General features: G+C 39.6%; 1 protein-coding gene across 1 annotated transcript in view; it reads left to right on the top strand.

Annotated features, from left to right (window-relative positions):
- Positions 1-6,505: 6,505 nt before the first annotated feature.
- Positions 6,506-18,847, top strand: part of LOC137283345 (uncharacterized) — a 38,061-nt gene continuing 25,719 nt past the window's right edge. Inside the window, exon 1 of the mRNA XM_067814800.1 lies at positions 6,506-6,781. Coding sequence (XP_067670901.1) covers positions 6,506-6,781 — 276 coding nt within the window. The remainder of the gene's footprint in view (positions 6,782-18,847) is intronic.

Genomic DNA, 18,847 nt, shown 5'->3' with positions numbered 1-18,847 from the left:
TATTGTCACCCTGCCTTTACTGTCACCCTGGGTTTATTGCCATCGTGTTCTTACTGTCATCCTGCCTTTACTGTCTGTACTGTCATTCCGCTTTTACTGTCATCCAAGTTTTACTGTCATGCTGCCTTTATTGTCATCCTGCATTTGCTGTCATCCTGTCTGTACTGTCATCCTGTCTGTACTGTCATCCTGTCTTTACTGACACCCTGCCTTTACTGTCATCCTGCATTTGCTGCCATCCTGCCTTTACTGTTATTCTGTTGTTATTGTCACCCTGCCTTTACTGTCACCCTGGTTTTACTGTCATCCTGCCTTTGCTGTCATACTGTCTGTACTGTCATCCCGCCTTTACTGTCATCCAGGTTTTACTGTCACGCTGTCTTTACTGTCATCCTGCATTTGCTGCCATCCTGTATGTACTGTCATCCTGCCTTAGCTGCCATACTATCTGTACTGTCATCCTGTTTGTACTGCCATCTTGCTTTTACTATCATCCTGTCTGTACTGTCATCTCGCTTTTACAATCGTGCTGCCTTTACTGTCATCCTGTTTTTACTCCCATCGTTCCTTTACTGTTATCCTGATCATAATGTTATAAAAATAGTTCAGTTTTGAGATATTATATGGGAAATGATCCTTGACAGTGTTCGTTGCTGCTCATACTGCCGATAACCTGTTTATATGCTCAAAGTTTAGGTTTGATATTACTGATAAACGTAACCAAACCGAGATAGGAGGAGGAAAAGTAAAACCTGAAATCAACACAAGTTCGCAGTGACGCGTGCTTATGATTTATTCGGAGCGCTTCAATTGAATACAATTATGTATTGTGATGGTTTTAGGGGTCTATGTTTTTATTTAGAAGACAAATGTGATGCATGATAATTTTTTATTAACGGATTAAGTTTCCACAAAGGCATCTGGTATATGTCAAATTTAATGTTTTCCTTATTTTCTTGAAATCCTATATCAGTTTCCCCTGATTAGTGTCTGTAACCCGAATCTGTCACATTTGGGATAAAGCAAAACATGTTTCTGAAGAGCACAAATAGAAACTGAGTAGTTGACAGTTGCTGTGTTGGTTGCTAAACATGAATATAGTTCCTAAAATGTACATCCATGACCAGTTGTGGCACATAGTTCCTAATCGACTATGAGAAGAATATGAGGCTAGTGTAAATGAAGTCTCGTGGGTCAAACCTAATTCCGAGAATAAACAGAAGTATACTATCCCGCATCTCCCCTGACAAGATGCAGGCGGCGTGATGCTGGCTGCTCTTGAACTTTATTCTATGAAATTCAATTATCACTTCTTCAGAATGGAGAACACGATCGCACCCTATAACCGGATTTACATGCACACAGTGCAACATTCACACGAAGCGGACCATGTGCGTAAAAATAACAACTGTGTCATCTCTAAAAAATGCTTCAACGCAATGTGTTTAGTGCCGTTTTCAAGACAAATGTAGTTAGATAGCAAAGTTAATTCACTCATACATGTGTATGATGCTGCTCTGTCGCTTCAGGGATCGGGGGCGGTGGGGTAGCCTAGTGGTTAAAACGTTCGCTCGTCACGCCGAAGACCCGGGTTCGATACCGCACATGGGTACAATGTGTGAAGCCCATTTTCTGGTGTCCCCCGCCGTGATATTGCTGGAATATTGCTAAAAGCGGCGTAAAACTAAACTCACTCGCTCACTCTCTCACTTCAGGGATCGAACTACCAGCCTTGCGTTTCTCGGTGTGATGGTCTGTCCACGGGACTACATAAGAGGTTTGAGGCAGTGAGTGAGTACGGCGTTGATATTGCAGTATTCCATCAATGACATCTTACTCTTTCAATTTTCGAATTATCAAAACTGGTAAAAATGCTTCTGCCTTGTCAAGTGAAGGCGACACCAATTATTCACGCATGCTGATGATGAACCCAGGTTCGACACCCTACATGGATACAACGTGTGAACTATGTGTCTGGTGTCCCCTCGGTGATATTGCTGGAATATTGCTCACGGTGGCTAAACTGGCTCGTTTGTTGTCTTCCCGCGAGAATCTGAGATTCCCATGAAGATTTTCAACCATTGAATTTGTCAACTGCAATCTCACTGATGAAGAGTAATTGCAGTATAGCTCAGAGTAAAAAATATTGAGTCGTCAAGCACATGTTCTTCGATGTGAGCTAACACGTCAGACTCGTGAGAATTAACAGCTGTTGGTAAGAGTTGATATTGTTATCTCTATCTTACTGAATGCTAATATAATGGTCGGATGTTATGCATGGTAACGTCCTTCTGGGTAAGAAAAAAATATCCTTTTGGACAAAGCTGAGTCATACCTTGATGTCAGCAAGACTGGTCAGGAGTGTTTGGACAGATACATGATGGCAGAGGTGTTTTGATGAGGCTGAGTTGACACAGCTGACTTCAAGTGCGTCATGGCTGAGTGAATGAATTGGACTTGAGGTCGTTTTAATGAATCCTTATTTCTGTTTGGTCAGGCTGATGTTGGAGGAATGACACTTAAAGTCATAGAGAAAAAACACCATTCTGGTGGGAATGTTAGAAACGTTCCTGTTCGGATATGGAACATTAGAAATGTTCTGATGTGGAAAATAGAATATTAGATATGTTCAGGTATTGATACATATTAAATGAAATGCACTGGTGGAGATATCTTAAGTACAGTTCTCAATTTTGTTTACAGGGCATTTGGAAAGCATCCCACAAAAACGTATTGTCTACCAATCAAAGTGTAACTTCGTTAAAATACTATAATTTCAGAAAGTGAAATTCCCAATGGGAACAGTCGTTTAAATAAATGCGATAATGTTCATCCAAAGGATGCTCGATCGCAGTCATAGAAAAGATCGACCGTGGAGGATTTCTTTTCTGCTAGAACACATTGTAGTCATATTTATCAGTTTACGTTAAACAACAGGACATAAGTAATGCGTTTCTGAACTAAACCTTCAAAATGTTCTACCATAAATCATCGAGCAAACTTCGAAATATTTACGAAAAAACACAGTGTACCAGACAACCTTCATCAGCGTGTTTGCATTTGGCCTCTCGAATCTTAATCAGTTGACATCATGCCTGGTTTAATGGCTGAATGTGGCATTTTGGCTGTCACGACTGCCAAAGGTCTAGACGGGAGAAGTGGTATGCATACACTATAATGAAATAATAACTAATATAAGAAGTCTGATCGATGAAAGTGAAAAGAACGTCTTCCTGGTAGGTCTGCCGAGCACATGCTACTGGCGCTGGTCAATGTTCAAATCAACCATCTCAAGTCTGACGCCATATTGACTCAGCTTATAAGCTGTAAGTGATTTAATTTTACTTCGTAGTTGTATTCGCGGGCTCATATTCAGCAGGACAGGATTAGTCAATTGCCGTTTTAAATCTAATGATTGGGAAACTGAATATGACTAATACTGTTTTGTCATTCAAGATTTTGCAATATTATTTGGCAAATAGAAAACGGTCCGTTTTCGGTGGATTATTTGCATAACCTCGAGTTTTTACATACACCCTTATTGAGATGAACCGGTTAAAGGATTGACTCTTGTTGGAATATGGGTAACCTTCAGCGTAAAACGATCATCTTCGCCTGACTGTACTGATTTAAATGTATTGTATTGATAATATGTCAAAAGGGGAAGACACAAGTGAATCGATTACGTCATTTGATCCTTGATTGTAATCAGGAATGACGGCTAAAGTAATTGAACATACTCTCTGTAATCGACAAGTCCCGCACTACCCCACATTCAACGCTTGCCCTCGGGAGCCGGTCGCGACGCTGACGTGAATATTCGCTAACATCGCTATCGGAAATGTCCAATTTAAGAACTGAAGAAGTAGGATTTAGTATGACAAGGGAACACCTGGTCTACTGACCTAGTTTTCTGGAACATGTCAGGTTCTAATGTATATCACCTGTCTGTCTCTTGTATGCGTCTGGTTAAGCATCTTGAGGCGTCTTTGTGTTGTAAAATGTGGCGTCACATTGGCGTCCATATCTGTGAACAGCTTTCGATCATGGCGCGTTTGGAGGAACGCAGGGTTCGGTAAAGTCTTAGAACACGAGCGTGGCGCTGGAAGAACCAGAATGGACTTAACTTGAAATTCTATTTTTGTATTCCTTGTCAGTGAATGCTACTTCTAATTTTACGTTTAAAACGGCTACTTAATTAATAGTACAAACATAGCACGCACACTGTAATCTCCCCGGCTGTGACAGCATCATGCGCGAGCAGCAGGGTTTTATCAGTTTCAGGAACATCTTTACTGTGATCATTATTTTCAAAGTTAATAACTGAAACGCAATTATGTGGAACTAATAGAAGTTAATATTCTACCTAACTACTCATTCGTGTACAGTGATTGAGTAGGATATAATAACCCTCTTATGAATGATCCACCTGCTTACCTCTTGGACGTGTAACTGTAGCAGGCTTGGATGTATGGGTGGTTGTTCTTTATAGCCGAACTCAGCAATATTCCAGTTATATGGCGACTGAAGACCACTATTCTAAATTGGATCTTCGTGGGTAGTTTGACCAATACCTGTCCCTATACGCTGTTGTATTGGGGTGTAGTTTCTTCTCTCATTCATATGTATCTCGAATAGCCCTTTCGTATATAGACTGTTTCCAAACCTTTGAAAAGATACATGTGTCTTTAGGAGTATAACACGTTGATGAGAAGTGTGTGGGACCCTCGGTTCGACACAAACATCTCAGAGAAAAATTGATATTCCTCGCATAATTTTTATAAATATATCAATTTACGTTTCTGTCTTGAATTTAATTATTATTCTATTTTGAAGGGACCTTTAAAAATATGTGTGAAGTAAATCTGTCTTTGAGCTGTTGTCAAATTCTACAAGACATTTGCCGCCAAAGAAACTGACTGCGAGGGCTTTTCGTCACGTTCAGCTACAAAATATTTCTTTCTATTGAGCATAGTTGTTTTCAAGCCCAATCAGTTCATCATCCTTCCCAGTTGAAAATACATACCATCATTACTAATGCATTTTCTTCAACAAACGGCACACAAAAGTAGAAACAGCGTAATCTTCTGTGTGAAATGACAACAAATGTGAAAATAATCATTTCATTTCCGTTTGACCTTCGCCTGGTCCCCTGAAGCAAGATAGCCTTAATTTCAACGCTATTTTTGACGCTTGAGAACGAAAAAGAAGCGGAGTTTTCGAAAATTTCTCTTTTCGCGAAAGACAAAGTAGACGTAAAACTCGATACTCATATTGTTATCATTCTGAGACAATGAACTTCATCAATAGCCCACGACTCATAATAAATGATGTGAGCGATAGAAGTGCTGGCCAAGTTTCCACGTCAATGTAGATCCCATTTTCTATCGCACTGGCTTTGTCAAGCAACAACAGATACCATTTAAAATGTTCACAAAACGACGGAAGGAAGGCAAGACTTTCAAATATTAAGGACTGGATTGCAATACGATCATGCGAAGAACGATTGGTTTTACTAATGAAATACGTCTGAATGTGCCATAAAAATAAGACTTTTTATTTTTTAATTTAAAATAAGCGTATTTGGCAAAATGTATTTTCATTGAAGAGTAAGGTCTCAATTTACTAAAAAGAACAGTTTGAGATTGCATGCAGTCCTATTTCGCTTTGCACGGACCTCAATCATTTAAAAGAAATAGTGATGAGATTTGTGTGCTCCTAACAGTTCAGGTGATAACAGATGACACGTCAGAGGAAAGGGATGGGTAAACATGTATCAACGTCACCCACAAGAAATAGATTACAAGAAGTCGGAATTAGATGGCCAAGCTAAAAACAATTCATTGTGGAGTAAATTCTGCTGTAATAATTGCAGTTTTAGTACCTCGGCAATTCAAGCTGAATGTGAGATAACCAAACATCTAGCTTACTACAATAATATGAGATAACAATACCACTAGTCACAAGAAAATGTTACAAGAAAATGCAGTATAACCAGAACACTTTTTTATTAGAACGGAAGGTGAGATCACATTTTCCAAAACGTATTTAACGAATACATATCACAACAGAATGTTAGATAAACGTAAGCTAGATTGTTACAAAATAATATGAAACAAACCTAGCGCTACATTATTACACCAGAATGTGCGGTAAACCTATAGGTCAGTACAACAGAACAGAGCCTTAAGGGTGGCTCATTACCACAGAATCTGAGATTGTTCTCTAGTCTATTACAGATACACTTCTACTCGATGCGATTAAAAAAAATATATAGCTAAATTAAGAAAACAAACCATTTAACAGAAATATGTCACAATGACTGTTTCTTTTAAAAAATCACTAGTGTCCAAATGAACAGATTGTAAATTTTCAAAATAACTGTTAATCTGTTTGAAAATAGCTAAAACACATCTCCCGAAATTGGGCACAAGGTTACCCGTATCAAACTAGGGTATAAACGCTGACAAGGTGTATTCTCTTATATCATGTGGCAACCAGGAACATGCCTCGTTTAACGGCAGAGCAGGAGAGAGCAATCGGCATCCTACAGGTGGGAGCAACACTAGAGCATGAGGCTAGGACCATGGGATGCTGCAAATCCACCATCGTCAGACTTGTCACACGTCTACGACAGACTGGCGATACTACAGACAGACCGGTATCCACGAGTCTTTCACCCGTGGAACCGATACGTCAGTGTGACGTCATCGAGCGACAACGGCCTTGGACATCCAGTCAGCAGGCAGACTGGCCAGACGACTCCACCACCATCACCTCAGTGCCTATCGACCTTGAAAGGTCATGGCGTTGACGTGCCAAGACTGAGGTGCCAGACAGAGATGGACCAGGACTGCCACACTTACAGAAGAGGTAGAGTGTTCTTTAGTGAATAGGCAGTGAAATCAGGTTCCAGCTCTTCAAGATCTGCCCCAAATTGAGCATCTTTGGGAGTAGTCGTAGTCGAAAACACCAAAATCGGCCAACGACTAGAAACGCTTTCGCAACTGTTGTCGGAATCAAGACGTAAGAAGACTCACCTACTCAGATCGACGCCGGGTTCAGGCCTGCATCACTGATGGTACGCCACAGCCGGTATTGAGCAGTATGTGCTTCCAAGCAAGAACTCCCAGTCGATTCTGTATTGGTGACCAAATACTGGATAATGCATCCCAATGTCATTCATGGCTAATGTACTACTCTACGAGAGATTGATGTGGGATTGAAACTGGATTCGTCTTCATGATAAGGCCTGTTCGGACATCACGTCCATTGGTTTAAACTAGCCGCTTAAACTAGCGCCGTGTAATAAGTGAAATATTGTAAAACCCACTGACCACAGGAATCTCCAAGACGACGCGTACGTTCCTGGAATCACCTGCATATTCATTCAGCCAAGTAACATGGTGCTGCATAGAAAAATGCACTACATTAAAACAATGGCTGTAAATTGTTTAGCACGAAACTGACTAAACATGTGCACTGTTTAGACGATCAAGGCTCCTATATGGCTCTGTGGCCTATTGCATGCTGCTCGTTTGAAAAACGCTTGTCCATGACACTCAGTATCAGAGTCCTGTATCATCAATTAGTGCTGCAAAAATTAGTCACATCATGTCTATTCATAATCGAATAGCATTTCTAGAGATATGTATGACGTCAAAATGGTTCAAAGTTGTGACGTCACAATGCTAATGTTGACCTTGCTTGACTTGAAAGCTGAGTGTCCTCACACTATAGGCGATTTCGCCGCAGTTTCTCTCAATTTATGTTGGCGAGTAATAAACAGAATACTAAACTCGCTTCCGTGAAATACCAATTTCATTAAACTCGTTAAAGATTTAGTATCAAATCATTAACTCGTTTAATAAAAATGGTATTACACGGAAGGTCGTTTAGTATCCTCTATTAATATCTACAACAATGCTGCTGTACAAGGTATGGTTAATGGATATCGATTCCCTACCTCGTGGGACAGAGTAATGTATTAAGAAGGTAACGGAATCTATACTAGAACTCAATTTGATTTTGTTATCTTATCTCTATTCTAACGCTGAAAAAGTTAGGGACCAAATGATTCTTTCATATTATTGTAATTAACGGTATTAGTGCAAGTTAGTAATGCTATTTCAATGTATGCTGTGTAACACTATAAATACAACTCCATCGTTCACCACCAAAAACTGGTAGCAGCATCATATCTTGTTACAAGCCAATGCATCTCAATTTGTCAGCTCCGTGGACTTGTTCGCTAATGAGTATTCATCTTAACATTTAACTTTAAACGTTATATTAGAGTTTTATATCAAAGAATGTAACTGACACGGGTAGCTAAAATGAAAAATAAAGTGTTTCGTAAATGTGGATCTTTTTGGAGCAAGATCAGGAAGTTATATGTTATACATTTTCTTTTCGGTTCAAACACAGCATTTATCATTCCGGAAGCAATATTTCTGACCCTTGAAAATCTGATTTTATTGTTATGTGTCCGTGCATACTGATGAATTGATGTGAAGGTACAGTTGATCTAAAAATTACAATAGTCCAACTGATTTACTGGTGGTGTTCGCTAACGCTGATAAATTACACTGACCCAAAAAAGAAACGCATAGCTGAAATCTCATTTTTAAAGTAGATTTTTTCGGAAAATATGGAATGGAATGACAATTAATGTAAATATTAAGTGTTTTTATAGTCAATACAACCAAAACAGACAAACAAACACAACCTCTGGTGATTATTCGCCACACCACAGCACCTTGAAAACGCTTTGTATAATCTGCACGTGGGAAAATCTGAAAGCATTATGCACGTGCAAATGCAGGATCTCAATCTTGATTATGATGGCTATAAAAGGAGACAGGTCCTGTTGCGATTCATTCTTCGAATTTCTTTCTATGCGATGCGAAAAATGCCAAGGTTAAATGAAGAAAACAGAAATAGAGCCATTGGACGTCTGGAAGCTGGGGAAAGTCAGTCATCAGTTGCCAGACGTCTGAATGTGAGGCAGAGCACGATTTCCCGTCTCTGGCAACGATACACGCAACACAACTCGACCAGAGACCGTCCAAGGAGTGGGAGACCAATGTGACAACTCCAGCACAAGACCGCTACATCCGGGTGCTTCATCTGCGTAATCGGGCCGTCACTGCTACGTATACCGCTGATCACGTTCCTGGGCTGCGTAGAGTCTCTCCACAAACCATCAGGAATCGCCTAAGAGAGCATGGAATTCGACCTATGCGACCTCATGCAGGACCTGTTCTGCATCCCCATCACCGTCGTGCACGTCTTCAGTGGTGCAGGAACGTTCGGGCATGGAACCTCTTGAATTGGAGGAGGATCTGGTTCAGCGATGAGTCACGTTTTCTGCTGTACAGACATGATGGAAGGATGCGTGTTTACAGACGTCGAAATGAGAGATATGCTCGACAGTGCGTTCGTGAGGTCAACAGACACGGTGGTGGAGGTGTAATGATGTGGGGAGGCATATCTATGAACGGCAGGACACAGTTGGTGCATGTGCAAGGGAATCTCAATGCTGTACGCTACCGGGATGAAATTCTGAACCGTCATGTTGTTCCTACAATTGACGCTAGAAGGGAAATTTTCCAGCACGACAATGCAAGACCGCACACAGCACGCATTACCACGGATTTCCTTGCCAACAACAACATTACAGTTCTTCCATGGCCCTCAAAATCGCCGGATTTGAACCCAATTGAACATTTATGGGACCAATTGGGTAAACGGTTACGACGTCGACAGCCGCAGCCACAGACACGTCTACAGTTGGTGAATGCGTTGCGAGATGAGTGGAGAAGAATCCCACAAAGGCGGATACGACGTCTTATACAGTCAATGCCCAGGCGATGCAGAGCAGTGATTGATGCCCGTGGTGGTCACACCAGATACTGACTTTCTCACTATGCCATGGAAAATAGAGACGCTTAATACCACTGTGAATGATTGTATATGTCTTGACACACATTTGTTAATACCCGTGTGAATTATCATTGCTCAAGTTCCATTACTTTTTGTGCAATTTAAGTTAATAAATCATCTCTCATAACATTGGATTTTCACCTATGAGTTTCTTTTTTGGGCCAGTGTAATATCCGCTGATACGGGTAGTTCAAATGAAAAATGAAGTGTTTCGTAAAATAAGGAGTATGATCAGAAAGTGATGAGTTTTTTTTTTTTGTTTTTTTTTTGCACAGCATTTATCATTCCGGAAGCAGTATGTCTGATCATTTCAAAACTCTGACTTTCGTCCTTATGCTATTGTTATGTGTCCATGCATAGTGATGAGCTATCGATGTGAAAATACAGCTGATCTGGAAATTACAATGGTCCAACTGATTTACTCGAAAAGGAAAGAACAATCACCAGGGATGATTAAAAGCTGTAAACTGGAAATTGTGTACATACTCCAAGCAAAAAGAAGGCATCATTGGGTGTTTAATGGAAACTTTGACAGATTCTATCAATTTTACAGCGCCTGCCGGTAGCGCCTGCTAGTTTAACATCTGTGCAAAACAATTGGTTTCTCTCAATCTTGCAAATGTCAGATTGAGAAAGTGTGATGCAGTCAACCAACATAATTATAGGGTGCGATATTGAAAATTTATGTTTCGTCCAATGTTTCTATCAAGTTCATGGCTTCCCAAGTGACCAGACCTCGAGACCAGTTACAGAATGGACAGTTTAAACCGAGGAAATGCATAGTTTCTTTTCCTTGTTAACATTATAGCTCTTTTGAAACGTTGTGTTCGAATGTCGGATCAGAATGAGGGCACTGGGATATTTTAAAGAGTATTTTCCTGGCATCATGGGTGTCAGTATGTAGGTAATAACACATCGCATGCTCGTAGTTTTACATAGCACTGATCACGATCAGCCTTTTTGTAGTGTCTTGGGGCTAGATATGATTCATGAAACGCTTACAAATTTAATAGTATATATCATATATCGAATAAAGAATGCTTGATGCACAGTGTCTGATATATATATATATATATATGGTTTTCACTCTAATGCTGTTTCAAAGTATATGTGTTGGAAATCATCTGTGTTGATGCTTTATAATTCACTGTTCAGTATATATTTCATCCATAAATTGTTATCCTTCCTCAATTCACTGATGGGTAACCAAACGTGATGTCCAATAGAATTCTATTATGTGACTGTACTTCGATTTACACATATATTTTTCTTTCAAATGGAAACTTTAGTGTGTTTATGGTGGTTGCCAGGATGGGGGAGGTAACAGTCGACACTTTCACAGGGTTTGTGTAGTTCGTGGTGATTCATAAACATGTGCTCACTATACAGTCGGAATCGACTTTTCCATTTGCAGATACATGTACATGTATTTCTTAAGAATATCTCAAGGATATGTATATGAACTATGTACTGGGTGTAATAAGTTCTGTTTGTTAGTCACATATCCAAACCTTTCTTGCGAATGTGCCTGCAGTTCCGTGAAATAATTGAAACTGCTTGTTTAACGCTATCCTGTGAGGAATAATTGCTTCCGATTATGCATACGTGTTCTTTAAATATTTCACCATTTTGCCTGTTTTTTCAGAATGAACTTTTCAAATGATCCACAAGCAAGAATGGCATCCTGCTTGATTCCTTGGTCATCCCTTGAATAGCACTGTAATCTTCACCCGTGAATAATCAATATCTTTTAAAATAACTGTCACGACAAAGATGGATTCGATGCCCTTAAGACAAAACCATGGCCATAAAAGAAACATAAACAGAAAGACAAAACATTTCTTTCGAAATAGTTTCTCTCAAATAAGGATGTAGAAACTTAAGAGGCATTCAATACGCAAGAGATGTCTATTTGGTGTCACGTGATAATCGATTTAAATGTTTTTGCTACTTAAACGTGTGTTGTCCACGCCATCTTCATTCCACCTGATTGAGTGTCAAGGCATGTGCAAGTTTGGCAGTTCTTAATACGAGCAATCAATGCTTTCTTGGTTTGGCTTGAAAACACACTGGATTAGGGAGTAAGCCAAAGTGTGTAAGATCAGTCGTTATCTCAGAGAATTGTGTTGAACGAAACAACTTAAACAAACAAATAAAAAAAACCCGATGTTTTACAGAAATCGTGCGCATGGCTACAAGTAGCACTGACTATTTAAAGAATCTTGCTTGTGTCATAAAATATGGGTAGACAGAGGGTTTACGTTAGTGAAATGTGAAGACTTCTTTCATGGAAATTGTGACTACACGATATCAGACAGATGCATATGTACAGAGCCATGTTTCTAGAAACATCATGTGAACAAGTTTTAAGCATGTGTAGCTTTTTACAAAATGCATCACTCCCAAGTCAGACACCAGACTAAAGTGTTGGTCAGGTGGTCATTTATGAACAGATGCAGTGACAGATAGGTACTTCGATCAGGGCAGGTCCCTATCACACATATTGGAATCTATCAGTTTACGTATACTATCCCCAAAAAGAAACGTATAGATGAGAAATCTTTTGCGAAAATGTTGTATTTTCAAACATGTAGAATTCGTCCACAAGTAGACTTAAGTGCATGAAACTTTACACCAGTTTAAAAGAAGGTAATGTCTATACAACCAAACTGATACTTTTAGATAAGGGATGTCTGTACAACCAAACTAATACTTTTAGATAAGGGATGTCTGTACAACCAAACTGATACTTTTAGATAAGAGATGTCTGTACAACCAAACTCATACTTTTAGATATGAGATGTCTGTACAACCAAACTCATACTTTTAGATAAGGGAGACTACGATGATGGCAACGTTGTAGCACGACCCTCACGTCGGGAGTCCTGGTTCTCAGACCAATCTCTTTCAACCTGTTCCGTACAGTTTGACCAGATATGTAAAGGCCAGGGACCCTGGCAGTACGATCACGCAACTGTAGAACCCGTGCTACAGTGGCAACTCTACAGTGGCCCTGTACGGGCATTTATCATACATGTTTGGTTGCAACGTGTTGCAAGTCATGATATCTTGCTCAAACTAATATTCAGACGCATGGCATCAGAAGATTGGTAATCTTCAGCAAGTATTCTTTCAATGGCGATGTTCCGTATCGCAGAGACAAAACGTGACGTAGTGAGTTGACATTGAAACCCCTTCAAAACGAATTGCCAGTTTCTGAATATAATCTGGATTTTTTCCCAGACAGTAAATCCTCTTTGCTGCACAATTTCAACTTGGAGGTGATTTCTGTTGCGTTGTGGCGATGCTTTTCTAATCCTTGTTAGAAATCCCTTCAAAATCAACATTTTCAGATAAGAACGATTTTTGGCGTGTGCAGTGTGTAAAATGATCTTGTCAACACTTTTGTTACACATTTTGACGATTGTTTGAACACAATAAGTAATTAACAGATTTTTTGGGGGGTGGGGGTATTGGGGGTGGGGTAGTATATTTATCTAATTGGGGGCGATGGAGGTGTCTGGGGATTGAAATGTTCGCTTGTCATGCCAAAAGCCCATTTTCATTTTCACGCGTGATTTAAATGTGGTAAGTTTTGTTCTGGCGTCACCCGCCTTGAAGCTGCTGAAATAAATCTATCCACTTACTCACGCCAGCTCATAATTGATTATGGCCACATGAAACTGGAACTAATGTGTTTCCCCACCATGTTAGCAAATATACCAAATTTTTAATTTCTCGTATATTCAGTTTTTTGGGACGCTGAGATCAAGCTGAAATGACGTTCAAACTGGCGTTAAGGGACACGCAACCATATTTCTACCTGAAAATATAACTAAAAGACATCTCATGCAGGTGCTGTTTTACACTCTCACAGGAAAAGATCCCTTATGTTTTACAAGTAAACACACTTCACGTGCATGTTGACCTACGCGAACTCTTCTTGTCAGGAACGGAATTTGTGTGGTTTTGACAGTTTATTTTTAATCGTTTTTAATGTCATCTCCAAGGACCGTTGTTTTCCCGAGTAACCCTCATCAGATGGGAGTCTGTGATGAGCGTTGTTGACCTGCTACCATGAAGAAATAGGCATATGTGTCTGTCTTAAGGCTCCTTATATGGTTGTGTAGATCACCTTATGTTTCAGCAGAACATACTGTAATAGATTGAAACAATTTTACAAACATGTGATGTTGACGTACAGACAGCTGTCATATTCTCACCTTTATCATTCTTATTACATGACTTATCAGTTCTTGTTCATATAGGTGATAATGCATTCACGAAAGATATTGGTTGTGCAGGGTTGTGTGCTGACCAAAACACACAAAACAATGTAACATTTTGCTATACAGTAGAGCAGAAGGGTAGCGGCGGGTGTCAGTCTTAGACCATCTATGGGGAGGGTTGACTTGGACACATTATTGTTCCATGACCAAATCATATACTGCTGTGTGAAGTACTCGATTGTGATAATATTACGTCTAACGAAAATAATGGTATAGGAAAATCATCTGTAAGCTGTAGACATACAGCCAGTCTGCCACAGACACAGACACAGACACAGACACAGACACACAGACACACACACAGACACACACACAGACACAAAGACTTGGTATATTGTTTAGGACGCATATACTTCATATAAACGGCACTGATCACTTGGACCTGTGCAATTCTCTATATAAACTCATGGGCAAAAGAAACTTATCACTTTAAAATTTCCATTTACGCTTCTAAACAAAACTGAACTAGGTAAAACATACTGAGAAAACATTCGCTAAAACACATTTTTAAGCTGAGTAGCAAGCAAAAAACCCGAGATATTGTGATTTTCGTGAAAGCACGAAAAACAGTGAAAAAGGTTTTTTGAGTGTAACCAAAAGTTCTCGTGCACATTGGTTGCATAAATACAGCTGTTCGACAGTGCAATCATGCATTATCAAAAAGCATATCAAAGTTATGCCACGACTGTCATCGGAGCAACGCAATAGGGCCATCGGTATGGCCCATATGGGGGCGTCACAACGTCAGATTGCCAGAACATTCCACTGCAGCCAGGCAACAATCAGCAACCTCCTGAGACGTTTTCAGCAGACAGGTCAGACCACTGACCGTCCAAGATCAGGTAGACCAAGGGTTACGACGCCCGCCGAAGACCGCCATATCCGTACGATACACCTACGGAACAGATTCGTCACAGCGACGTCAACGGCGACCACAGCCTTGGGACACCGCATCAGCAGACGAACCGTACTAAGACGTCTCCGTGCTGCTGGTATCAGAGCTCGCCGTCCATTCCGTGGAATGCCCTTGACCCGCCAACATTGTCAACGTCGGCTGCAGTGGGCACGAACAGTACGTCGGTGGCAGCGACGTGACTGGCAGAGAGTGCTCTTCACTGATGAAAGTCGTTTCAACTTGTACAGAAATGATGGCCGAGCCCGTGTATACCGACGTAGAGGTGAGCGATTGGCGAGGAACTGCATTCAAGAGGTGCACCCATTTGGAGGAGGTGGTATCATGGTGTGGGGTGGGATTTGTGCTGATCAGAGGACACAGCTTGTCATCCTGCATGGAAATCTGACAGCCCAAAGGTATAGGGACGAAGTCTTGAGGCCAGTTGTTTTGCCCTTTGTGCGTCAACAGCCAAGAGGTGTTCTTTTGCAACAGGACAATGCACGTCCGCATACTGCCAGAATCGTTGAAGATTACCTCAACAACGCCAACATCAACGTTTTGCCCTGGCCAGCACGTTCCCCAGACATGAATCCCATTGAACACCTCTGGGATCATCTCGACAGACAGCTAAGACAACGACAGCAACCACCAGCAAATCGCCAACAATTGGAGCAAGTTCTCTTGGAACTGTGGCAGAGGATTCCTCCTGACGTCATCAGGCGTTTGACGACATCAATGCGGAGACGTGTACTAGCGTGCATTGATTCAAGGGGTGGACACACTAGGTACTGAGTGCTCAGACACTTCCAAGATTCAGTTTTCCACACACTCTGTGAATGCAATCCTCTGTGTAAACTTTCACGTCCACCCCATGTGTCATCTACCTCACTTCCTGCATGCATGAACATTGACAGGGCATCAACAAATACAGTTTTTGCTGTGTAAATGGCTTATCTTTCTTATATAAACATTCTTTCTGACATTTTTTTGTTTTTGTCGTTTTTAACACAAATAATGTCGGGTGATAAGTTTCTTTTGCCCATGAGTTTATGACGTCCATACTTCAGATTGTAAATAATCCACCAATTGATCAACATCATTTTTAGGCTATAATCAACTGTGTTTGTCCTTCATTGCAGAAAAAACTAGAAAAGTGTTGCCATGACATCAAATCGTGGATGACTTCCAATCTTTCTTAGCCGGACACAGACAGGACTGAATGTATTCTAACTGTCCTTAGTTGAAAACGTTCTCATCTCGACAAAGTAGTGAAATGCCAGGTTTCTCCAGTATTTAAAGTAAAAAGCTCTTGGGGCGATTGTTAACAAATCATAAAAAATCCACTGGCTAACATCTCACGGGCATCTGAAAGCGAGAAACTATCTCACTATCATCGGTCCCATCGACTACACATAATCCAAATCACTGTTACTCAGTTCGTTTAAAGAACTAATCAGAGTTGATATTTGATAATATCAAACCAGTACTGAAACTAACAAACTAACTCCCCACTTTGCACAAAGATTCTTTTAACATTGAAGCAGCCATGAAATGAAACTAATTTTCTCATGACATCATCTGTATTAATTTCAACGCAGCGAACGATTACTTTTTTAGTTAACACTCTGTTTAGTTATCATGGATACCCTATCAAACTTAACAAAGATTTATCTTGAAATTGATCGTTCATTTATCTCACTTCATTGAACTATGAGATATATGTTCGGACAATATACTGTACAACAGCCTTCACATTGGCCTCAGATGATAGCGTTGTATTGCTTGAGAGGAGATATAAAACATTCGGAGAAGATGGGCTGTAAACTAGGATTAACTATGTTACTGACATCTAATTCAATTACCAGATAAAGAGGCCTTCGCCCCCTGTGGCTGTCATTCATCTGCTGAAGGTGTGGAAGTTGTGTTGAAGAAATTGATCAGGGTTGATGTTGTGCTCTCAGTGCGGCAGTCCGCATTGCCACGTGGATGTCCAATTCGTTTTGTTTGTTATCACAGGGTTAAGTGTGGAGACTGATAATTTTCATCAACATGAAACATTCTGTTGTTTCTCAGTGTTTAAATTATGTACTCTTTTTTTAGTCTCTGACATTTTTTCGAGAGGTGACGTGGTGTCACGTTAACCTGTTTTGGGTACAGATACGTATTTGTGGACCTTTTCTGTCATTCAACAACACTTCACTTCTATTGCCAGTGTTCCTTTCCTTTCCTAGTTATCGGGGATGTAGTAGTATTCAAGGAAGAAGTAGTAGATATAGTTCATTAAACATTAAAGTAAATGTAGTGGTATTAGTAATAGACGGACATTTTCCCAGTTATCGGGGATGTAGTAGTATTCAAGGAAGAAGTAGTAGATATAGTTCATTAAACATTAAAGTAAATGTAGTGGTATTAGTAATAGACAGACATTTTCCCAGTTATCGGGTATGTAGTAGTATTCAAAGAAGAAGTAGTAGATATAGTTCATTAAACATTAAAGTAAATGTAGTGGTATTAGTAATAGACGGACATTCTCACAGTTATCGGGGATGTAGTAGTATTCAAGGAAGAAGTAGTAGATATAGTTCATTAAACATTAAAGTAAATGTAGTGGTATTAGTAATAGACGGACATTCTCACAGTTATCGGGGATGTAGTAGTATTCAAAGAAGAAGTAGTAGATATAGTTCATTAAACATTAAAGTAAATGTAGTGGTATTAGTAATAGACAGACATTCTCACAGTTATCGGGGATGTAGTAGTATTCAAAGAAGAAGTAGTAGATATAGTTCATTAAACATTAAAGTAAATGTAGTGGTATTAGTAATAGACGGACATTCTCACAGTTATCGGGGATGTAGTAGTATTCAAAGAAGAAGTAGTAGATATAGTTCATTAAACATTAAAGTAAATGTAGTGGTATTAGTAATAGACGGACATTCTCACAGTTATCGGGGATGTAGTAGTATTCAAAGAAGAAGTAGTAGATATAGTTCATTAAACATTAAAGTAAATGTAGTGGTATTAGTAATAGACAGACATTCTCACAGTTATCGGGGATGTAGTAGTATTCAAGGAAGAAGTAGTAGATATAGTTCATTAAATATTAAAGTAAATGTAGTGGTATTAGTAATAGACAGACATTTTCCCAGTTATCGGGTATGTAGTAGTATTCAAAGAAGAAGTAGTAGATATAGTTCATTAAACATTAAAGTAAATGTAGTGGTATTAGTAATAGACGGACATTCTCACAGTTATCGGGGATGTAGTAGTATTCAAGGAAGAAGTAGTAGATATAGTTCATTAAACATTAAAGTAAATGTAGTGGTATTAGTAATAGACGGACATTCTCACAGTTATCGGGGATGTAGTAGTATTCAAAGAAGAAGTAGTAGATATAGTTCATTAAACATTAAAGTAAATGTAGTGGTATTAGTAATAGACGGACATTTTCCCAGTTATCGGGGATGTAGTAGTATTCAAGGAAGAAGTAGTAGATATAGTTCATTAAACATTAAAGTAAATGTAGAGGTATTAGTAATAGACAGACATTCTCACAGTTATCGGGGATGTAGTAGTATTCAAGGAAGAAGTAGTAGATATAGTTCATTAAACATTAAAGTAAATGTAGTGGTATTAGTAATAGACGGACATTTTCCCAGTTATCGGGGATGTAGTAGTATTCAAGGAAGAAGTAGTAGATATAGTTCATTAAACATTA

This window comes from Haliotis asinina, chromosome 5 (genome assembly GCF_037392515.1).
Source record: "Haliotis asinina isolate JCU_RB_2024 chromosome 5, JCU_Hal_asi_v2, whole genome shotgun sequence".
Lineage (NCBI taxonomy): Eukaryota > Metazoa > Mollusca > Gastropoda > Lepetellida > Haliotidae > Haliotis > Haliotis asinina.
The sequence above is the reverse complement of the archived record's forward strand: the minus strand, read 5'-3'. Positions and strand labels throughout refer to the sequence as shown.